The following is a 20,182-nucleotide window of genomic DNA, read 5'->3' on the forward strand; positions in this document are numbered from 1 at the left end:
CTTGCCACGGGCCACATACACAGTCTTCTCCCTAAACATACACCAGTCCATATTTTCCTTCCATACTGACACGGTGGGCGGCCGTTGAGCGCCCCAAAGTTGCGCTATGTCCCTCTTGGCAATCATGTTCCCTAGGGCCGCCCACCGAGTCTGAGCCGCGCTGTAATCATTGGGCTCCCACACATTCAGGACACAGCGACGCACCTCCGGCAGCAGCACAACCCCAGTGACCTGTCCCATAACCGTATGAACCCGGCGCCAGTAGTCCGCCACCTCGTGGCACTCCCACAGGATATGAAGAAAGGTGGCGCTGAGCCCACAGCCCCGCTTACAGAGCCCGTCATCGGAAAATCCCATCGAAACCAAGCGAGGACCCGTCACATACACCCGGTGGAGAATTTTGAGCTGTACCAACCGGAGACGAGCCGGAATGGCGACCTCCCTGGGGGACGACAGTGCAGACTGCCAATCTTCGTCATCCAATTCCACCCCATCCCCAGTCCAAGCCTCCCGAAGGCGCACAAAGAGGTCAGCCCGATGATTAATTAATTTTTTATAAATTAAAGAAATAGTACTATCAGGGACATGTCCGTCAAGTATGCGGTCCTCGAGGGGCGAGGAAACCGGGATCTTGGTCCCCTCCTCGAAGACCGAGAGCAGGGCGTGCCGAACCTGGGCATAGCGGAAGAACTCCCTGTCAGTCAGCTCGTATTCGGCCTGGAGCACCGCGAAAGTCTTAACCGCGCCCTTGTGCCACAGGTCTCCCACTTTGCTGATACCAATCGTGTCCCACTGGTCAAACCCCTTCGTGGTCCAGAGGCTGCCCAGGCGGTCGGAGGCAAACAAGGGAGTAGCACATGTTAATCGCTCACTCCAGCCCATGGCCGCAGTGGCAGCCCTCCAGGTCCGCACCGCAATCTTAGTAGGACCCGTCAGGGTCCGGCCAGCCAGGCGGGAATAAAGTGCCCTGTTATAATTCCCGCCGGGAAGCAGGAACTTGTCCATCTCATACGCCGGATTCAAGCCGGGCGCATACGTGGCGTGGTTAATGGCCGATAGTTGCGAGGCCCAATAGTACCTGCGAATATCAGGAAGCGCGATGCCCCCGTCATACCAGGGGAGAGTGAGCTTAGCAAGAGCAATACGCGCCCGCCCGTCCCACACCAGTCTCCTCTGCAGGCTCTCCACCTCCCGAAAGTAGGCCACTGGAATAACGTCGAAGGAGTTCTGGAGTGCATAGAGGAACCTGGGAAGGGACATCATTTTGAACAACGCAGCCCGACCCAGCGGGGACAGGGGCAGCCTGCACCACCGGGCCGTGTCCTCCCGCAGTCGCCGAAGCGGACGCAGGAGATTCTGCTCATAGCGAGCCACCGGGTCCAGCGAAATGTATATCCCCAGGTACTTAAAACCGCTCAGAGATATTTGGATCGGGAGCCGAGGCGGCAGGAGAGGAGGACCACCAGAGATGGGATAAACGCAGGATTTAGACCAATTGATCGTGAGACCCGAATTGTTCCCAAAGGAGGTCAGAACGTCAAAGAGGACGTTGAGCGACTGCCGCGGTGAGGTGAGATAAAGGAGAATATCGTCCGCATACAGCGAGACCCGATCTTCAAAGCCCGGGCCCCATCGGATCCCTCTAAGCGAGGGCTCCCAACGGAGCCAAGCAGCGAGTGGCTCCAGGGCGAGAGCAAAAAGCAAAGGGGACAACCGGCACCCCTGCCTCGTGCCCCTGCCGAGGGCAAAGGGCCGAGAGACCCGCCCATTCACCACCACCTGAGCCATGGGTCCCGTGTAAAGGAGTTTCACCCAGCCAATAAATCCTTCCCCAAAGCCAAATTTAGCCAAGACAGCCCAGAGGAATGGCCACTCAATAGTGTCAAAGGCCATCGTGGCATCCAAAGAAACCAGCACGGCCGGTTCGGAGAGGAACTCTGCCCTGGCAAGGGCGCCGTGAAGACGCCGCAAGTTAAGAGCGGTGTTGCGGTGCGGGATAAAGCCGCATTGGTCCGGATGGATAAGGTCGCACACGACACTCAACAAGCGATTGGCAAGGACTTTCGCCAGGATTTTAGGCTCCGCATTGAGCAGTGAAATAGGCCGGTAAGAAGTACAGCGGTCTCGCGGCTTGCCCTCCTTGGGGATAACGACTATAGTGGCCAAGCGCTGGTCGGCCGGAAGGGAACCCGCCGCAAGAGACTCGCGGAACATGCGACTGAGAAAGGGCGCAAGCTTATCAGGACGCAATTTGTATAGTTCAATGGGCAGACCGTTAGGGCCCATAGCCTTGCCCGAGCGAAGGGAGCGAATCGCGGTCGCTATTTCATCCGACGACAAGGGGGCGTCCAGCCGCTCCCGGTCCTCATCGGACAGGCCGGGCAGGGCAATATCTCTCAGTAGAAGGCGAGAGTCATCCTCATCCCTGTCAGTCACCGGGGAGTACACCGCCCGGAGGTGGTCGGCGAAACATTCCACAATCTCATCCGGCTCAGTCACACACACACCATCCGCAGCACGCAACTCGGGGACCACACGATTCACTCTCTCCTTTTTGTCCAGCCACGCAATCAATTTTCCCGCCTTGTCCCCGGCGTCATACAATCGGCCCTGCTGCCGAAAACTGCTATTTTTATTGTTTTAAACTTTAAGTTGAAGTACATCATTGGTTGAGAATCCTGTTACTTATATCCTCTAAGAAGAACCTGATAGTTACCCCCCTCTATAAGCGGATGTCATGGGGTGGTAGGGGCTTTGTCAGTAATACCGCCACCAAGTGAAATGGTCTCCCTCTTTCTTTAAAGACCACAACAGAGCTTCTTGCTTTCAGGAAGATGTTAAAAACCTGTCTTTTTGCTAACTGAACCACTTACACGCAGATCACAGTTAGCGCCATGATGCCTCCGGGCATACGCTGCGCTTTATAAATATACTAATTATCAATATCCTGTTAACGGCAAAATCGCTGATCTGAACTTCTAAAACAAACTCAATTCTACACTGGGTTTGTTAGGCAGATCTGCTAGTATTCGATCCCACTATCTTCCTTACTGTATTTATGTATCATGGTATATTTACTGAAGAGTCTGGCAGAATATTCGGGTCGTCCTAGTCAATCTAAATTGCGCACGTAGTTCAGATACGCCCAGATGCTTGTTTTGGTCCAATTTTCCAAGGTCACCGGACATTTAGCCAGTCAATCTTCTAACCTTTTTTGTTTAGGTGAACCTTTGTGCACTACGGTTAAAAGTGTGCCTGAAAGGACACTTTGTGGTAGATGGGATAAAGTGCTGTACAGTCATACTCTTTCACCCTTTTCTTTAGATATGCTGGTTGAGACCACATGACCCTGTTGCTCTGTCCTTGCAAAATCTCTTGTATTTAAAATTTAAAAAAAGAAACATTTTCAAAGGGGTTTAGAGCCTGCTCATTACATACCTTTCCCTACCATTGGCTAGCTCACATACCTCCTACATCACTTTACTTACCATTGGCTGGCTCCAACTTGGCTCTCCGTCATTCTAGTTTCCTTGCTTCCTATTGGTTAGCGCCTCGTCCTCGCTCATGAGTTTCCTTTGTCCGGCTGTGAAGCCTGGACCATGTACTGCTTCTAGTGGCCAAAGTCCTTTCAGTGGCCGCAGGCACTATTTGTTTTTTTACTTTTCCACATGATTCTTACTGAGTGCATTTCTCTGCAGTCCCCACAACCCACTGCTCTGTTTTCAGTCCTTCTTTCTCGCTCACGATCGGTGTTGTTTCCCCCACCCCTCTCGATGCGTTTCCCACTGTCTTCGTCCATCTCGCTTCACCCCCACAAACCCCTCTACAGTTTGATTCTAAATATTTGCATGCTGTTTACATGTTAAAGGCTATTTCATCCCTGCACATTATTGTGCCCGGGAATACACTGCCTGATGGCACTCTTGCACGCCGCTCCCGCACTGTGCCACAGTAAATTGCTGACTGGTTTCACGTCTGAGTCAAAGAAAGTCTGCATAGTGAGGGGGGACAATGAGTACTCTGCGTTTCTTTCCTTCTGTGCTGAAAATAAACTAGGTTCTAATAATTGGAGGACTTTTTTAGGCTAGCGGGGCATTTTTTCCTTTGATACAGATAATAAATATGGACATTGTCGTGGGCATGGATCACATTGGGACACTTACCTCCAGCATTTAATTTCCTTGCTGTACGTGGCCAGTAATCGTGGAACTGAAAGCCATGGTAATGGTCTGCCTATCAAACTGCTGACATGAGTGCACAATTACATTGTTGAATTCAGCCCATTGTTCTAGGATTAAGTCATTTTTTTGCAGCCCTGCATTTGCCACCCAGTCTCACTAAGACACTCACTAAAAGACTCAAACACTGTCACTCACACTCGGGCACAAATGCTCACACAATTGCACCTAGAGGCACGCACTTCCAAACACACAATCGCAGTCAAAAATCCAGCAATCTCGCTCTCTTACACCCACTCTTTCACATGCACAATCTTATCCAGATTCCACCGGCTCACACTGACTAACTCAAAACATGCACTCCCGCACACAACATGCTTACAGTGATCTTCAACATAGACTTCCACACACCCTCAAGGGTTGTTAGCCGTGCTTTATAAATCCGACTTGACTTAACACCCAATCAGCAGCTCACATTGGTATGTAATATGTAAAAAAACATTCACAAACCAATAGATTTCACATAGGTGAAACCTATTGGCTTTGCCAGTTCTTGTTTACTTTAGTTTCTGAGGAGGGGTCTTGTGAAATGCTTACGCAAATTTACTTTTAAGCATTCACTCGATTTCACAAATGTTACTGTAAATATACCCAGATTACATTTCTGGTCTGGGGCCTTGGTTGGCAGCTGAGGATCAGTGAGACCATTCAGTCTGACCTTCTCTAGTTCAGAACATTGTGTAATTCTTAGGCAAATCATTTCTTTTCGCTTGGCCTCAGTCCTCCTGTTTGCCATAATCACGAGCATGTCCCAAGCACTAGATTCACGGCTGGTTTATATTTAAAACCAGATGAAATGTGCAAGGGATTGTCGTAGTCCATGTTCTGAGCCAGATTCTTGAAGCTGTTTATGCATGTACGCATGATCTACACGTACAAAAGTTGGTTTTGTACTGATAACCACATTTTCTTGAAAGTAGATTTTCTTGCCAGTAAATCTCCTCACAAGGAATGGAAGCAGTTGGGAGAGTGGTTAGTTCCACGGCTGGGTTGCCCTGTGAATTTGTGCAAACCCACAAACCTACACGTTTAGGGCAGTGGTTCCCCAGCCTTTTAGAACCACGCCCCACTTTTTAGAACAGTAAACGTTTGCGATCCAACTACGTTTAATGGACATGAGGAACGCGATTTGTTTAATGTAACTAAAGCATTATGTGGTAGAGCATTGTCATTTCCAGACGGCACATTTTTCATTGAAATGGGCACTAAATTTGCACACACAGTTTTACTGATAAAAGTATATAGCACACAAATGATAATGTGTGGAAATCGGGTTTCTATGAATAGCATTTGTGCATCACCAAGTAAGTGTTTTCATTTGTTTTGATCCTATTAAACTTTTTTTCAGCACGCTCTAGAATTACAAAATAGTGCTTCATTTTTGCTTTCTTAACGGCTGGATGCAAACCGTTTATTTACAGGTATTTACATTTTGTTGTGTATGGCTAAAACAAAATACTACATTGTCACATAATTTAATTTAAAAACTTGTCTCACTCTGCAGCAGAGGAAGAAAAGTAAACACCAATCCCATGTTAAAAGAACAGAGCAGCCTGACCTTAGACGTATGTCTTTAATTGACCACAAATGTGACAAGTTAAACACATAATTTTAAAGACCTCTTCATGTATTGCTCTCTTTTGTGACCCACCCAAAATCAGTTCGTGATGCCATGCATTTTGGGAAACACTGGTTTAGGGGCATTTAACAACTCCTGTCCTACCCATTACCACCCTGGAAGAGGTTACACTTGTATTCCTGACAAGAGCAGGAGTAAAACGTTTTCCAGGTCGAGAAAGGACCACCCCTTTCATAAAAATACGTTGAGGGTGCAGGGAAAGCAGTGTCTCCATAGGAGAAAATATTTTCCGAATGGAGGTAAAAGAACAAGCTTTAACATCCGAATTTGTGCTTGTTCTGTAGGTTTGCATATGAGCAAATGAACATGTGTATATTTTGCCATGTCCAAATGGAATTAACAAAGGTTTACTAGGAATATAGTCGCCAGATCTTCTATAAATTCTTGTGAACGTCTTAAAGTTGTAAATCTGCACCATTGCCGGAGCTTCAGGTACTCCTTTTTTTGATTTACTTTAGGAATGTGGGGCCTTTTAGTTTAAACATGTTTCCCATATAGTGCCTTGAATTTTTTTTTCCTCTGATTCTCCTTTATTATTTTTCTTAAAACACTGGCATCTATCAAATACGTTTTAGTAATTTATTCTTAGGAGAAAATATATATAAAGTTGTCCTTTAACTGTATAGCATTTTAGCAAAACTGTCTGACCTTCGTCTTTTTTCTTTCAATTGTAAATATCATTTTGGCCAAATTATATTGATAACTATCACAAATTGTGTTTTGTTCTTCTGCATAGCGTTGCACTCAAGCAGTATACTGGGAGCATAAATTGCTAAATGTTATAAAAATCTGTACATGTTTTTACATTGGAATCCTTGTCAGTAATGCAAGGTGAAATTTCGGTTCACAATATATCATTAAAGTGCCCAAAATAAAGACTTTGCATAAATGTACCATAAATGCAACTTTGAATATCTTATACATGTGATTGCTTATCTTCCTTAGCAGCAGACAATCCTCTTTCCAAAATCCACAATCCTTTTATAATATTTTGATCTTTATGTCTTATTCTTGAGAAAGAGGTCTATCGCCCAGGAAATTATTGTAGGCTCATGTTGTTTGATAGTGGTGCCCTTTGAGTAATTTTAAGTTGAACACATTGATTTTTAATATCCAGCCTGCATTCTTTCAGACATGATGAAACTTTTTAACCAGCATTTGTAAAGTTATTGATATGGTGTCAACGCAGCTCGGACAGTTATTTACTAGTCTGGGCTTTTATGTAGACTGTATCCTGAATTGGAGTCTGAATTAATGAATATTAGTTTATGTATGTTGTGTTTTTTTCGGTGCTGTCGGGGAAGTGCACGTGTTGAAGCCCAGAAGGGTTTGTGTTATTACTTTTGTATGATCCGATGATCTTGTTGGATCATGAAGAAACCTGGCAAGTACACCATGAACTTTTAATGGGCTTGTATGTCATTACGATGGAGAGATTCTAACCTTGCTAGGTAATAAGGCCATGTTTTAGCGTTTAGAAGTTGTACTGTATACGTGTGTGTATGGTCCTATTGGATCATGAAGAAATGTCTTGGCAAGTACTGCAAGATCTTCTGATGGGCCTGTATTTCATTCCGATGGAGAGAGAAATTCTAACCTTGCTAGGTCATAAGGATACGTTTTGAGCTGTCAGAAATTGGGCAGCATAGACGCATCCGAATTCTATTTTTGATTTCACCTAACAAATTTTGAACAATGGATACATATTTATTGTTCCGTCCCTTCTGACGGGATTTGCTATTACAAAATTGCGGCTACTGTTTTAAATGGGTGGAAAAGGTGTTGTGGAGGAATGTTTATCTTTATTCTGGAGCAGCATTTGAATGCCACAAAACTCTGCTACTTTAAACTTCATCAGAACTTCGCTTCAGAGGTGAGCTCACTTCTAATGGTGAAAGACCCGCTACCCTCCACCTTCACTACATTTTGTGATAGTTGGCCAGGAACACCATTTCTTTTGTTGTTTGATTTACACACTACCTGTATTCATAAATTTCAGTTGCTTTCGATTTCCCAATACTCCTGTATCCACCTGAGGGAAAGTCCGCTGTACCCATATGGTGTGCCGTTGTGATAAAAATGCTTTGGTGCATACAGTATATTTGGAAAAACACTAGCTTTGAAATAGTCAGCAATTGCTGATCTTCCATGACTTTCAAAAGTTTTTGGCAGTGAGCTGCTAGCTCGGTTATTATTGCGTGGTAAAAGAAGCAAGATATTTACCTTTTAATATGGATTTGTGAACTTATGGTTTGTATTTGACATCTCTTTTCAATTTTTTACCTGTTAAAGTGAAGTTTTCCCTGTAAAGGCGATGTGATTTAATTTTGGTTGTTTACGACAGTATTAAAAGTAACTGGATGTACCAATGTTGTATGTAGCGGGTGTATGCAGCATTTCTGCTTTCCTCTAAGAACTTTAAAATGGGGTTTCCCAAAGGTTTGAATTAGAATAGTTGGTGGACTACTATATTTATCTGATGGCAATGGGAGGTACGAAGTTTAACTGTAAACTAAGTTTAAGGTCTTAAAAGCATTGAGATGAAGGCACATGCTAGTACAGTGGAAAATCACAGTGTGGTAAAGTAAGAGTTCACGCACTCTGCTGAGTTGCATATTGTGTATTGAGGGAAGGCTGATCATTGCTGACTGCCATAGTCCCTCATGTTTTTATCCTCTGCTCTTCGCCCTACCTTTGTGTTGCAGCCACTTTCCAGCTTAGAGCTGGAGGGAGTGAGGTTGGGGTTCTCTACCCCTGGAGGAACGGTCTCCCGACAGCTTGATGAGAGAAAGATTGGGTTTAGTAGAATGTGTACAGCGTTATGAGTCACTGATACCGACAGAGCAAGATTAGAGTAGGGAAGAGGGTGAAGGTCTGAAAGAGTGAGAGCGGGCGACATTGAGAGCTGGTCTCGAGGGTGGGGAGAGTGAAATTAAAAGAGCAAGAGAAGAAGGCTTAGACAGGGTTAGCCAAACAAGGTCAGTTTAACAAGAAGAGGTCTGACACTGTGACCAGAGAGGAATAAAAGCATGGCTGACATAGTGATCACCCTAGAAACAGAGTTGGGGGTGGGATGGGTAAGCGAGGCCAGTGTGGCCTATAGGGCTGAAGGCCAAAAGCTCAGTTTCCGGATTTCTGATGGCTTAATCCTTTACTTGGACATGTAAAGTTAACCTGCTACCTCCATGATTAGTGCCACTTATCTGCACTGCTTTACTAAAGATAAGGTGTGTAGTATTTTTGTTACTTATTCCTGTCCTGTAAACCTCTTTGCTTAAGTATTCTTGCTATAGTTACCTGCCCCTTAATGCTTTTTCAATGTCCTTGATTTTAGGGCAGTCCAATGGATCCCTTGGTAATGAAGAGGCCGCACTACAGCATGGGTGCCAACCCATATTCCCAGACACCGGCGCAGCAGAATAACCCATACTCTGGCCAGGCCTATGCACCTTCAGTTCCACAGAGATATCCTGTTGTAATGCCGGGAAGACCAGGTCCAATGGGAGCAATGCAGTATCCCCAGCAACAGGTATGTTTTTGAAACATCAATTCTGCTTTATACTACCACAAAACCCTGTGTTTCTATTTTTCGTTTCATTTATCTTGAGAATTATTTTTTTGAAGTAAGAAAATGTCCCTCTTTTGTGTTGAGTAGTGGGAAGTTTTTTAGCCTACTTATGCTTTCATACACTTTACCTCTCGCACCCTTGCTCATTCTCACCCCCCCCCCCCCCCCCACACTCTCATGGACCCACAATCACGAGTTGAGTAAAGCGCTGCAAAGAAATGCTTTTACAGTACATTTGTGAAGACCATCTTTCTTTTGTTTATACTTGATTTGCACATTTCTTGGGAAGAACGACTTTTTAATTTATCCAGTGCATATAACAGGAGGTTACATCAGTGGCTGACTGCTCACGACATGTGAATTTGTGCTGTATGTGAAAAAATCCCAAGTATTTGAATAGCACCAGTTTCACTTGGGCATTAGTGGCACTTGAGCAACGTTTGTAATGGGGTGGAACCTCCGGGTGTTCTGTAGTCGTAAAATACAGAGACTGTTCAAAGGGGAACATACATATCTCAATAAAAAAGCTCTGCTTCTAAAAAGATACCCGTAACAGATGAAAGGTCACAGTACTAGCAAGGACATGCTTTCGATAATTATACACCATAGAGTGAAGTTAGCGAAAGTTACAAATCTGGGAAATGCACAGAGATTATGAATTGAAGCAAAGGCAAACTAAAATAGTACTACATGAAAGCGCTCCAGTGGTAGTAAATATGAGAATTATTTTGCGTATAGATCTTCTCTCCTGTTTGATTGTTTAGGTACCTCTATATCATATGCCTTTCCAAAGGTAGGTTAGTGCATACGTGTTTCAGACACACTCTTGGACGCTTACCTTACTTAACATGTGTACCATTTGGCTGTTACAGATATATATTTGAATGAACCGGACTTGTAGACAAAAATTAGTAGTACTAAACATAATGAAGTGATGTAAGTGCCACACCGGGGGGGGAATAAACCCAAAAGAATGCGAGTACCGGCACACTAGCCTTTGTAAAGTGGGTATGATAACATCACATGGTGTGTTGGGTTAGTGAAGCAATAGTTGCTACCCTCTTGCCAGTGCTGTCCGAGTGCCTTTTCTGGGATCACTAATGTGCCCCACCACCACAAACCCATTTCTGCCATTTTCACTAGTTTTCATTTAAAGTGGTGTGTTTAGCAAAAGGGTATGCTGTGATGTTTCCCTTGGCCTTTGTGGCACTTGAGTATTATGTGCATGTGCCAAGACCTACTGCAAACTTATTTGTATGATGTCTATCTAGTTAATTAGGCCATAAGGGAACATGGCGGTTAAGAAAAAAGGAATAATGAACAGTACTAAACAGTGAAGTGATAGCGAGTGCCACACCACTGCAAAGGAAGTCAAAATGAGTCAGTACAGCCTCTTTTAGGTGGGTGGGGTGACCTAAGTGGGTGTGGTGACATCACATGGTGTGTTGGTTCAGGGCTGTTTGTGTACCCTCTCCAGGATCACTTCCATTCCTGCCATGTTTACCATATTTCATTGAAAGAGTTGTTTCCTAAAAAGGTACGTCTGGTGGCAACAGGAGCAGAAGAAAAGTATCTTGAAAGCTTGATCTTGCAGCTCGAGGCTCGTACTCTGGTTGAGGCTGATCTCTGTAATGGCCTGATATTATGTGGATGCATATATATTTTGATATTTGACAAACAGGTTGATATTTCCTAAATGAGCGAAGAGGCCCTTCTAAGGAAGTTCTACTTGAGAATGTGTTTCGCTCAAGAATTGCTCTTATGAGTGCAGATTTCTTTTCTTGAATGATGATGCATACCCCATCTTATTTACGTTAAGGCCCATTGCAATCAGCAATAGTCCATCCTGTGCAGGCTTATCTGTGACATAATGCAGCTAGCTCACCCAAGTCTGGCAACCTCCACAGCTGGAGCTGCAATGCGCGGTATGCCTTTAAAAACAGCCCCCCCCCCCCACACACACACTTTGCACTGCCATCTCTCAGTTGACATCAGAATCTGGAGTTGCCACTGTAATATCTTGTCTTCTTTCCATTTTCAGTTATTATTCTTGCTAGTAGTGTATTTTCAATATTCTGAATCCCCAGCCCTTCTCCATCCATAAAGGACCTGTAGGAATTAGCAGAAGTAGCCACTTGATAAGGACCAAATGTTTGATATTGCTGGCTGTTTGTTCTTTAAATGTATATATATATTTTTTAATCGTCTCCAGACACTCCTGAATAAAGAAGTGTCCATTGAGTCGTCAGTTATTTATTGTGAATTTGAACGAATGCCGACATGTTGTACAGTACATTTGGTTATAGTAAGGTGTTGTACTGCATCTCTAGCAAGAGCAGTGACCTATGAAGGACTTGCATGAAAGTGTTCACTGCCTGCCAGGAATAGGTTGGTGCTTCACAACCACTGTCCTACTTTGTGTTAGTCTGTGAGTTTCTTCTCGTTGTTCGCCACAGTATGCTCTGTGGACTTTCCTGTAATGCACCAAAATTATTAAAGCATTTCTGTTTTTTGGAGGGGCAGTATTCCAGAGCGATGACCGTGTTGGACTGATGACTCCATTTGCTAATTGGTGGATAATTGACAACTGGCAGTGGGCTGGTGCAGTGATTGGCTGGCGGCCCTGTCTGTCTTTCTTTGAGGCATTAATATAATTGCCCCAGCGGCATTGTAGTTATGACTACTAATACTCTACAGGGGAAAAGTGAATGGCTAATTAGGACATTGAAGGTCTTTATTGAATGGGCACACCGCATAGGCTTTGTTTGGCTTTGGACAGGCTCCAAGGCTGCGTATACTGGTTTGTGAAGCGGCGCCCTGACACGGTGCCTTTTGAGCTGCTTCTACACCTTTACTTGTCAGGACGGAGGTTGGTTTAAGTTCACCAAGAGTTCACATGAGGGTTGTCCACTCCACCATTTAGATGGTAACATGACTTGCATCCGCCTTTGTGTGGAGTGCCTTCTTTTAATCCCTTGGTTTTGGATTGAGATTTTGTGTGCTCTTTTTTATGTAAAACAGATAACTGTTTCAAATCGCGTTCCACATTGTCTCTTTGTTCAACAGTCGGTAGGCTTCTCAAGTCTTTGGAAAAAAATTCTAAGTTTGAATCTGGGAAATGCACAGCTGAGTTAATCGCATCAAAAAGGCAAATTTCGGTTGCATACAACTTTAGGAGCTTGTATGCATGGGACAGTACTCTCTCTAAACCCGTATGAAGGTTTTTTTTTTATTTCTTTTTATTAAACTTACAGATGTATAGCAAAACATCACAGTTGTATGACAATCAAAGTACCATATACATTTTTTAAAGTTTCATCTACTATCAACTGTCGTTAGGCACTTCTCATTAGTTTCAGGTCGTTCAGGTGATAGATTGATCGGGTAGTTCCTGTTCCTTTATAGATCCCACTCGTCGTACATCATGTCCCGCATTACATTTCTTCAAATCCCTCAATGTTCCACCCACCTGGCCCATACTTTCCCCCACTTCGCATGGCACCCCGGCTTTGGTAAACCACTTTCTCAGCAGCACTATACCAATCAAGGCCTGTTTCCCAATCCGAGACTTTGGGGGGGTCAGGGGGGGTGTTGACCCCCAGTTCCTTGCTATGTTCCTTTTTGCTATTACAGCTGCTGGTGACAGCCAAAGCTTGGTGCATTCTGGGCATTTGGTTTCCCTCGTCACACATCATATAGCGGTTTTTGAGCATAGCACAGCACTCTGTTTTCTTGAGACCATTTTAAGTGTGGCATGGTACCTTTACCACGCTCAAAGAGTCTTGGAGTTATGTTGCAGCACTTTTAAGCATATAAAGCTTTGCAACATTGTCATAGGACCCTGTCTATTCATGAAGGTCTATGAGCATGGCACAATATGTCCTAAGTGGGCAGGAGGTTGGGGTGGGTGAAGTTTGTGCGCATGGCACAGTACTTTCTTTATTCACAGGATTGCTTGCAGTCATGTGACAACACTCTGTGAGTATAAAAGCTTTGTAAGTGGATTTGTAGGACCCTATACATTCATGGAGATTTAAACTAATGGCATAGTATCTTTTAAGTCCATCCGAAGATTATAAGCATGGTATCATAACATCCCTATGTACGTTGAAGTGTTTGTGTTTGGCACAGTACTCAGTGCACTGAATGCACTGTACCCATTGCACACATTTCTGCACCATGGAGGCTTGTAACACTATTCTCTGTAGACGTGATAGTATTGTAAGCTTTCAGAGTACCACACCCGTTCATGAGGGAGGTTGTAAACAAGACATAGAACCCTCTGGGTGCACCAGAGGAGTTTAGAAGCGTGGTGCAGTACCCTATCAGTGTATGATATCCTCTATATGAAGGGGACATCCCTCTTCTCATAAACCGGAAATGGACCAAGGAGTATTGGAAATGTATGCATTTACGCTGAAAATTCTTCAACGTTCTCTGATGAGTATTAGGCGTCGCCTGTCCTGAATACTTCAGTATTACTGTGACTAGTGATCATTAATTTCCCACTGTTGACTGGGAGGCAATTCTAAGTTTTCAAGGCTGACTCTATTTAGCGAAAAGGGTAAGACTATTATTTGTGTCCTTATCAAAGTTGTGTAATTCTAATAGTGTCAGAACAGGAAATATGTAGAATTTTGTCATCGGCAACACCACTCATAGAAGGTTGCTGAATGAACATTTGATTGAAGGATTTACTTTGATCAAGAGGAAGCAAGGACTGCTACTGTGTTTCAGAAAAATTATAACGTAGTGAGAAATGTCGTATACTGATAGTTTTTTGTCAACCTCCGTGACTACTTTGACCATCACAATGTTACAGTTGTTACTGGGATCCTGCATTTTTTTTTTATCTCGTTATTAAATTTCAGATAACATTTCCTGTAATGCACAGTGTTCCACGTTTCAACTACACCTGGTGATTACACATTGTTTCCTGGTTTGATTTGGATAGTTATTCCTGAACCTTATTTCACCACAAACACCAAACCAGACCATAGTCTTATCAGTTACATTCACTACACTTTTCCAGACAGCCAAGTCCCCCTCAAGTCCCAATAATTGTATCTGTGGTTTGACAAAATGGTCTTGTCATTTTGAAGTGTGCAATTCCTGTTAAATACTCAAACATACCATTGAAGAGTACTTATGATCTGAACCCATGCTACATCTTTATGCGATATGCCTCAGGATATTGACATAGTTGATTCTTCGCCATTCAGATACCCACTTTTAAGGGTGTATTGTAATCTCCAGCCTTCATAATCTTGTCAGTTTTCCCAGATCGGGTTGTGCTTTTGTTGAAATCCACAGTCTTCGTAGACCTGTTTTTTTTTTTTTTTTTACCATTCTGTAACAGTCAAGACTAGTTTTCCTCTTTGCGGTCCTTTCTATGTTTAGCGCTATCCAAGTCTGTGTTATATCCTTTTTTACAATTATCAGGCCTGAGACATTGAAAAATGTAGTGTACTTGTTGGTATGTCAATCGTTTCGGGTATTCAACAGCACCAGCCGTGGAGAAATTGCAATTTTATATTGTGTGACCACCAGTAAATTGTGTCTATGCATCTATCTGTGCAACACTCGACACCCCCACACTAAGTGTAGAAAGTCCTCCTCTTTCTTCATTACATCATAAAGTGCATGCATCTCCAAATTATTAAATTCTTTTCTTCTTTCCCTAAACTTGATGTGCAAAATAGAGAAGATTTTCCAAAGCTGGTTGAACTAGTCGCCTTCTGTGTGATTTTTGGCTCTCTTGTTTTGTTTGTGGTTGGAGGAAGCGAGTAATACCCCCGCCCCCCCCCCCCCCTCCCTCTAGCGGTTTGAATATTCATTTCTGAACGAGAAAAGCAACCAACAAATAATGCTGGTTGGTGGGAATTTTAAAAGGGACTTCAGTTTGTCCCCCTTTTAATATAGGCTTATGTCCTGTGTTGAAGATTTTATGTTTCTGGCTGGCCAAAATTGCTGTTATATGCTTGTAAACTTCGGTGTAATGTGCACCTTTCTCTAACTCGTGCTTTATGTATGTTAAACCCATTTTGTTTCAATCCTGCAATTTTCTTGTTTCCATTTAGTAACTGCTTTTTAAAAAATCCCTTGGATTATCTCCAGTACCACCTTATTACATTTAGGAAAGAGGGCACTGCAGACCTATTTGGTAACTTCCCAGCGTGGAAGGAACAAAGATGATCAATAGACAGTCGGCACAAGGAGTGTGTAGGTCAAAAAATGGTACTAAATTTACAGGCGTCGATATCTGTCACAAGCGTGGAGCTGTCAGCAGTTATAAATCCATTTTACGGGGTGGGAAAATTGGTGTTTCAAGGCGAGGCTTGCCTTGAAAGTTTGGGAACTGCCACAAACATGGATGTTTGTTGGTATTCTGAAATTATGATCCTACTCTGGAAATTGTAGGAGATTCACGATGGCACAAGGCTGGTGTATCAATGCTTCCGGGATGGGAAGGAGAACAGAGATGCCCCCACTTTTGGTTGGTGGTGCAAGGGAAGCTTTCTTCTCAGGGAAAATAAAAGTGCATTTGCTTGAGGGAATCCACCTGTATGGAGGACTCCACCACAGAGCACTCTCTGTAATGGGAATGGAAGCAAATGTTGAAACCAAGTGATACCGACTTAGAATCTGAATGGAAACCTGCTCCAGGCTCAGCTTTTCATGTTGATTCAATACGAATTAATGAATTCCAATAAGAATTGACTAAGTCCAAAAAGTAGTAAATCTGCACCTAGATGTAGATGCAAATTGGCTGGTTCAGATTTATTACTTTTTTTGTGAACCGGCCCAATGTGTTCATTTAGGATGGGGCGGTCAGAATCGAGGTGGAAAAAGTCAAGTATATTATAAATTTATATGCGTTTGTGCATATGACCAGAATCCTATTTAACATTCTCGTTTAAAGGTAAATGAGCAAGAAACACGTTTTTCCTTCTGACATAATTTCCTCCTACGTTCATTTGATTTGCTTGATCAAAGGGTGGATAGTCGGTCGGCCAACCCTACTGTCACATTAGATACTATTAAGGATGTTTTAGTGAAGTCCGTTAATGGAATTGCTGGTATATGATGAAATGCATGTGTATCTCAAATTAGAAGACGGCCCAAAAACAGAGAACATAGTTTTGCAAACCTTAGGATTGGAAAGTGCATACAAATTTCAGGTGAAATGAAAAGTGAGAAGACTACGTGGAAAATTGTCAAAATGTGCCACCAAGCACAGCAGCTGATATTTATCTGCTGTGTTTTATCTTCCGAGGCCAGCATGAACGTTTTTTATGCAGTTTTGTGACAAACCGAACTGGAAATCTCAAATATGTAAACCTAGTGCCCTTGTGTCCACTGGAGTTCAATTTTTGCTCTGCGTGAAGTGCTTCACCCTACGCCAGAAATACAAGATTATTATTGCTGAATAATGTTAAGATTTTCTTCTACCCCCTCCTGATAATAAGCCAACCTTTTATTGGCTAACTGGGAAAGGCTGTTACATAATTCTATAGGGATGGCTAGGGCTTTGTTTTGTATTGTCTGCAAACTATTCCAGCTATTGAGTGAATTTCTTTGAATGGAGGGAATGTAAGCCAGCATTATAGACCATCTCAGAATCAATTATGACAAATTGGATTTTTATGGTAGTATGATTCACTATCTTACTGCTGGTGAGCGGGTGCGACTTTACTAAGGGGAAAAAACATGTAAGCGGAATTGCACTGTAATGCACCGCACCAAAAATTGCTGTGATTTCTCTGAAGTTTTCAAAAACGCCCCTGAAATGCATAACTTGCTTTTTCTTTGACCTGCTCACTTTTAATAGAGGAGATCGCGCAGGAGAACTGAACCAGTCTGCTGCCTTCACATCCATGGACTAAGGCGTAGATGCTAGTGACCCAATTGCAGAGCTCAGCGACTACGGTGCATAGCGCCTGTCTCACTTTACCCAAAATTTAGTTAAAGACGCGACAGCATTGTTACTGTGACATAGCCGGTAATTATCTCAGAATTTGTGGGTGAGAAGTGGAACTTGAGGTTGGTCGTAGACGTTGACAAGTCACAGGTGTTAGTGGTGCTCGAATGCTGTACCTTTCCAAATGACTTCACCTCTCTGTTATACCTAAGAAAGAAAGGGGTATCTATTTGTGCATGTGTATTTTATCTCTTGCGTTCTATGTTCCATTGGATCTTGTGCATAAATCAGAATGATTCTTTTCATGCAGGCTTACATAGTAGCCAACTTCTTCCTCTTATGCTTCCGTGAACACACCAATAAGCTTAAGCTTCTCAGTTTTTCCTGTGATTTTAATTTCTCCCCCGCCCCCTCCCCCCCCCCCCCCCCCCCCAAAAAAAAAACCCAGTTACCACCTCCAATACAATCATCGGTGTTTGATACTAGGGTTAGGAAGGTTTCCTAGTCAAGGGAATGCCCAGCAACGTTTTCCTGTTTGTGTTTCTTAAAATAGGTACATTTATATACAGCAGATCCTTCAAATGTTGCTCTATGTTGTCAGACGAGTGCTGGCGCTATAGCCGTGCATTTTAAAAATATGAATATCGAAAAAGCTTGGATGCAATTTAGCAGTGTAACTTGAGTGGCAGATATAATTGTATTGTTTTATTATGTATGCCTACTTAGAGCTCTACAACCCAGAGCCCGAGTACTCCTTTTTGTTAAGTAACTTTGGAGATATATTCTGTGGAAATTCATTTCTTTCAAACCAAAAATAAATGTGGATCAATTCTAGTAAAATTAATATCAGTGAGACCTGATTGAAATGAAAGTTTAGCTTAGTAAATATACTTTTTTTTTAAAATGTAGATATATCGAGAAAATCTCAAGAGGTAACTAAGCGCTTGAGCATAGCCTTGCTCTCCGTTCTGCCATGTTTTTCTTTGTTTTTAAGGAATGTCGCTGTTTTGTGTTCAAAGTTAAGATTGTGGTTTGATTCCATCTTCTATAATAGAGCACAGAAGGAGGCTCCCAACTGCCTTCTGGTTAAGAACATCCGCCTGTTTGCTGTGTGAAATTGTTAAGATCAAAATGAACTTGGTCAGACAGCTCCTTAGAGGAGACATGGCTTAATTAAAAAGAAAAAAGACAAATTGATTTGTTCAGAGTGATTCTTTCATTTGTTTTATAGCTGGCGGTTCTCAGAGTTATAGCCTTGCACTTCTGTGGGCTTATTTCCTGTAACGTGCTATTCGCCGGAAATCACTTTAAATTGCAGTAAATGGTTTATGGGTCCCATTTCAAACCCATATTGCCTGCATATTTGTTCAGAGATCACGGTGTATATGCTTGCGTTTGAGATTTTTTTTAATGCATTTGTATTTAAGCAGCTGAACGTTTAGAAGTCTTAAATATCTACTTCTTGCCTTTGCATTCCTCGTTTAATCGAGGTCAATTTTTTGTGCGAAAGCATACTTCTAGTTGCAAATATCGGGTCCTTGTATTACACCTTAGGTTTGGGGTCTTGCGTTCCAAATGGACCTTCTGGAAAATAAGACCCATTTCCCTTCATCTTGTTTGGTCTAAATTTATGATGGTAGGTGCTGCTCAGAGTGCAAAATGTTTATAAACCTAAATGCACCTGTCGCTTTGCTACTTTAATATAAACGCAACAAACCATGCACATATGTCTTCGTAGGCTTGGTCCTTCTGATGATAACTTTGTGGGGCATTTATTTTTTTAAGTCCTCTGCTTCAAATTGAAATGTGCACCATGCCTCCATGATAAATGGCAGAGTTCCACATAAGGTTCCCAGATCTTGCCCTTCGGGCAGTAAAGATGGCACTGGGAAGTCTGGTAAGACAGCTGGAAGGTTGGCAACCGAGGGATCAAAGCAGGTCAATATTTGTTGTCTTTTGCTAGGAACCCATGGCCCCAAATCTTATTGAAAGTCTTTCCTTCCTGAAAGCATACAAAATGGCGGCAAACCACAATTTTAGTTGTCTTGCAGACCCAGAACCCTTTACTCAAAATGTGTTTCATTTAAGCAGATGGATAACAGTCTCCTGGTATCCTGGTCCCTTTTTTTTTTAGCTTAGTAAATACCTCAAAAAAACAAGAAAGGTTCATTAGACATTAAAGGCCCTTTGGGTCATGTGAAATACAGTACTTGTTTCCTTTATTTGCACGATCATCTTAAATCCATGACTGATGCAGGTCTTTCAGGGTGAAGTATTTCAGAAAGTTACTCAAAACATTGCCAGACTCTTTAGAGAATCAATAAATGCACTCTTCAGTTGCCTCTACCGGAAATCCTATCTGTGGTTTTCGGCTTGAGACCAAGCATGGGAATTGATGGCGTTCCAAGTCTACCACATGGCTCGATTTGAGGGGATTATTTAAAATGTACTCTGCCAGTTTTTTATCACTTTCCAAATTCTCAAACATTTTTGATTGACACTAAGGAATCATTTATATAATGCATAAGTACTTGCAAGCATTTTCCTCAGGGGCTGTAATGCACTGTCTGTGATATCACCGTAGTCCATGCAGATGACCGGTGGCGGTTGGGGCGGGGGGGGGGGGTATGGGTGGACATGGTATCAGGGGCCGGGCAGGGGGGAAAGCACGTGACATGGTGGGGAGTTTGGTAGATGAATACTAACACAACGTGTAAAACCATGCATGGCATTGAAAAACTACAAAAGTTGGGTCTTTCTTGCTTACTACTTAAAATGAACTTTCCAAAAGTTTGTGACCATGCTGCATTTTGAAA

General features: G+C 42.9%; 1 protein-coding gene across 5 annotated transcripts in view; it reads left to right on the plus strand.

Moving 5' to 3' along the window:
• ARID1B (AT-rich interaction domain 1B) overlaps window positions 1-20,182 on the plus strand; it is a 736,193-nt gene that overhangs the window by 84,864 nt on the left and 631,147 nt on the right. For all 5 annotated transcript variants that reach the window (XM_085611434.1, XM_085611437.1, XM_085611436.1 and 2 more), the window contains exon 2: window positions 9,212-9,406. In XM_085611434.1, coding sequence (XP_085467560.1) covers window positions 9,212-9,406 — 195 coding nt within the window. The remainder of the gene's footprint in view (window positions 1-9,211; window positions 9,407-20,182) is intronic.

Source organism: Triturus cristatus, chromosome 6 (genome assembly GCF_964204655.1).
Source record: "Triturus cristatus chromosome 6, aTriCri1.1, whole genome shotgun sequence".
NCBI lineage: Eukaryota > Metazoa > Chordata > Amphibia > Caudata > Salamandridae > Triturus > Triturus cristatus.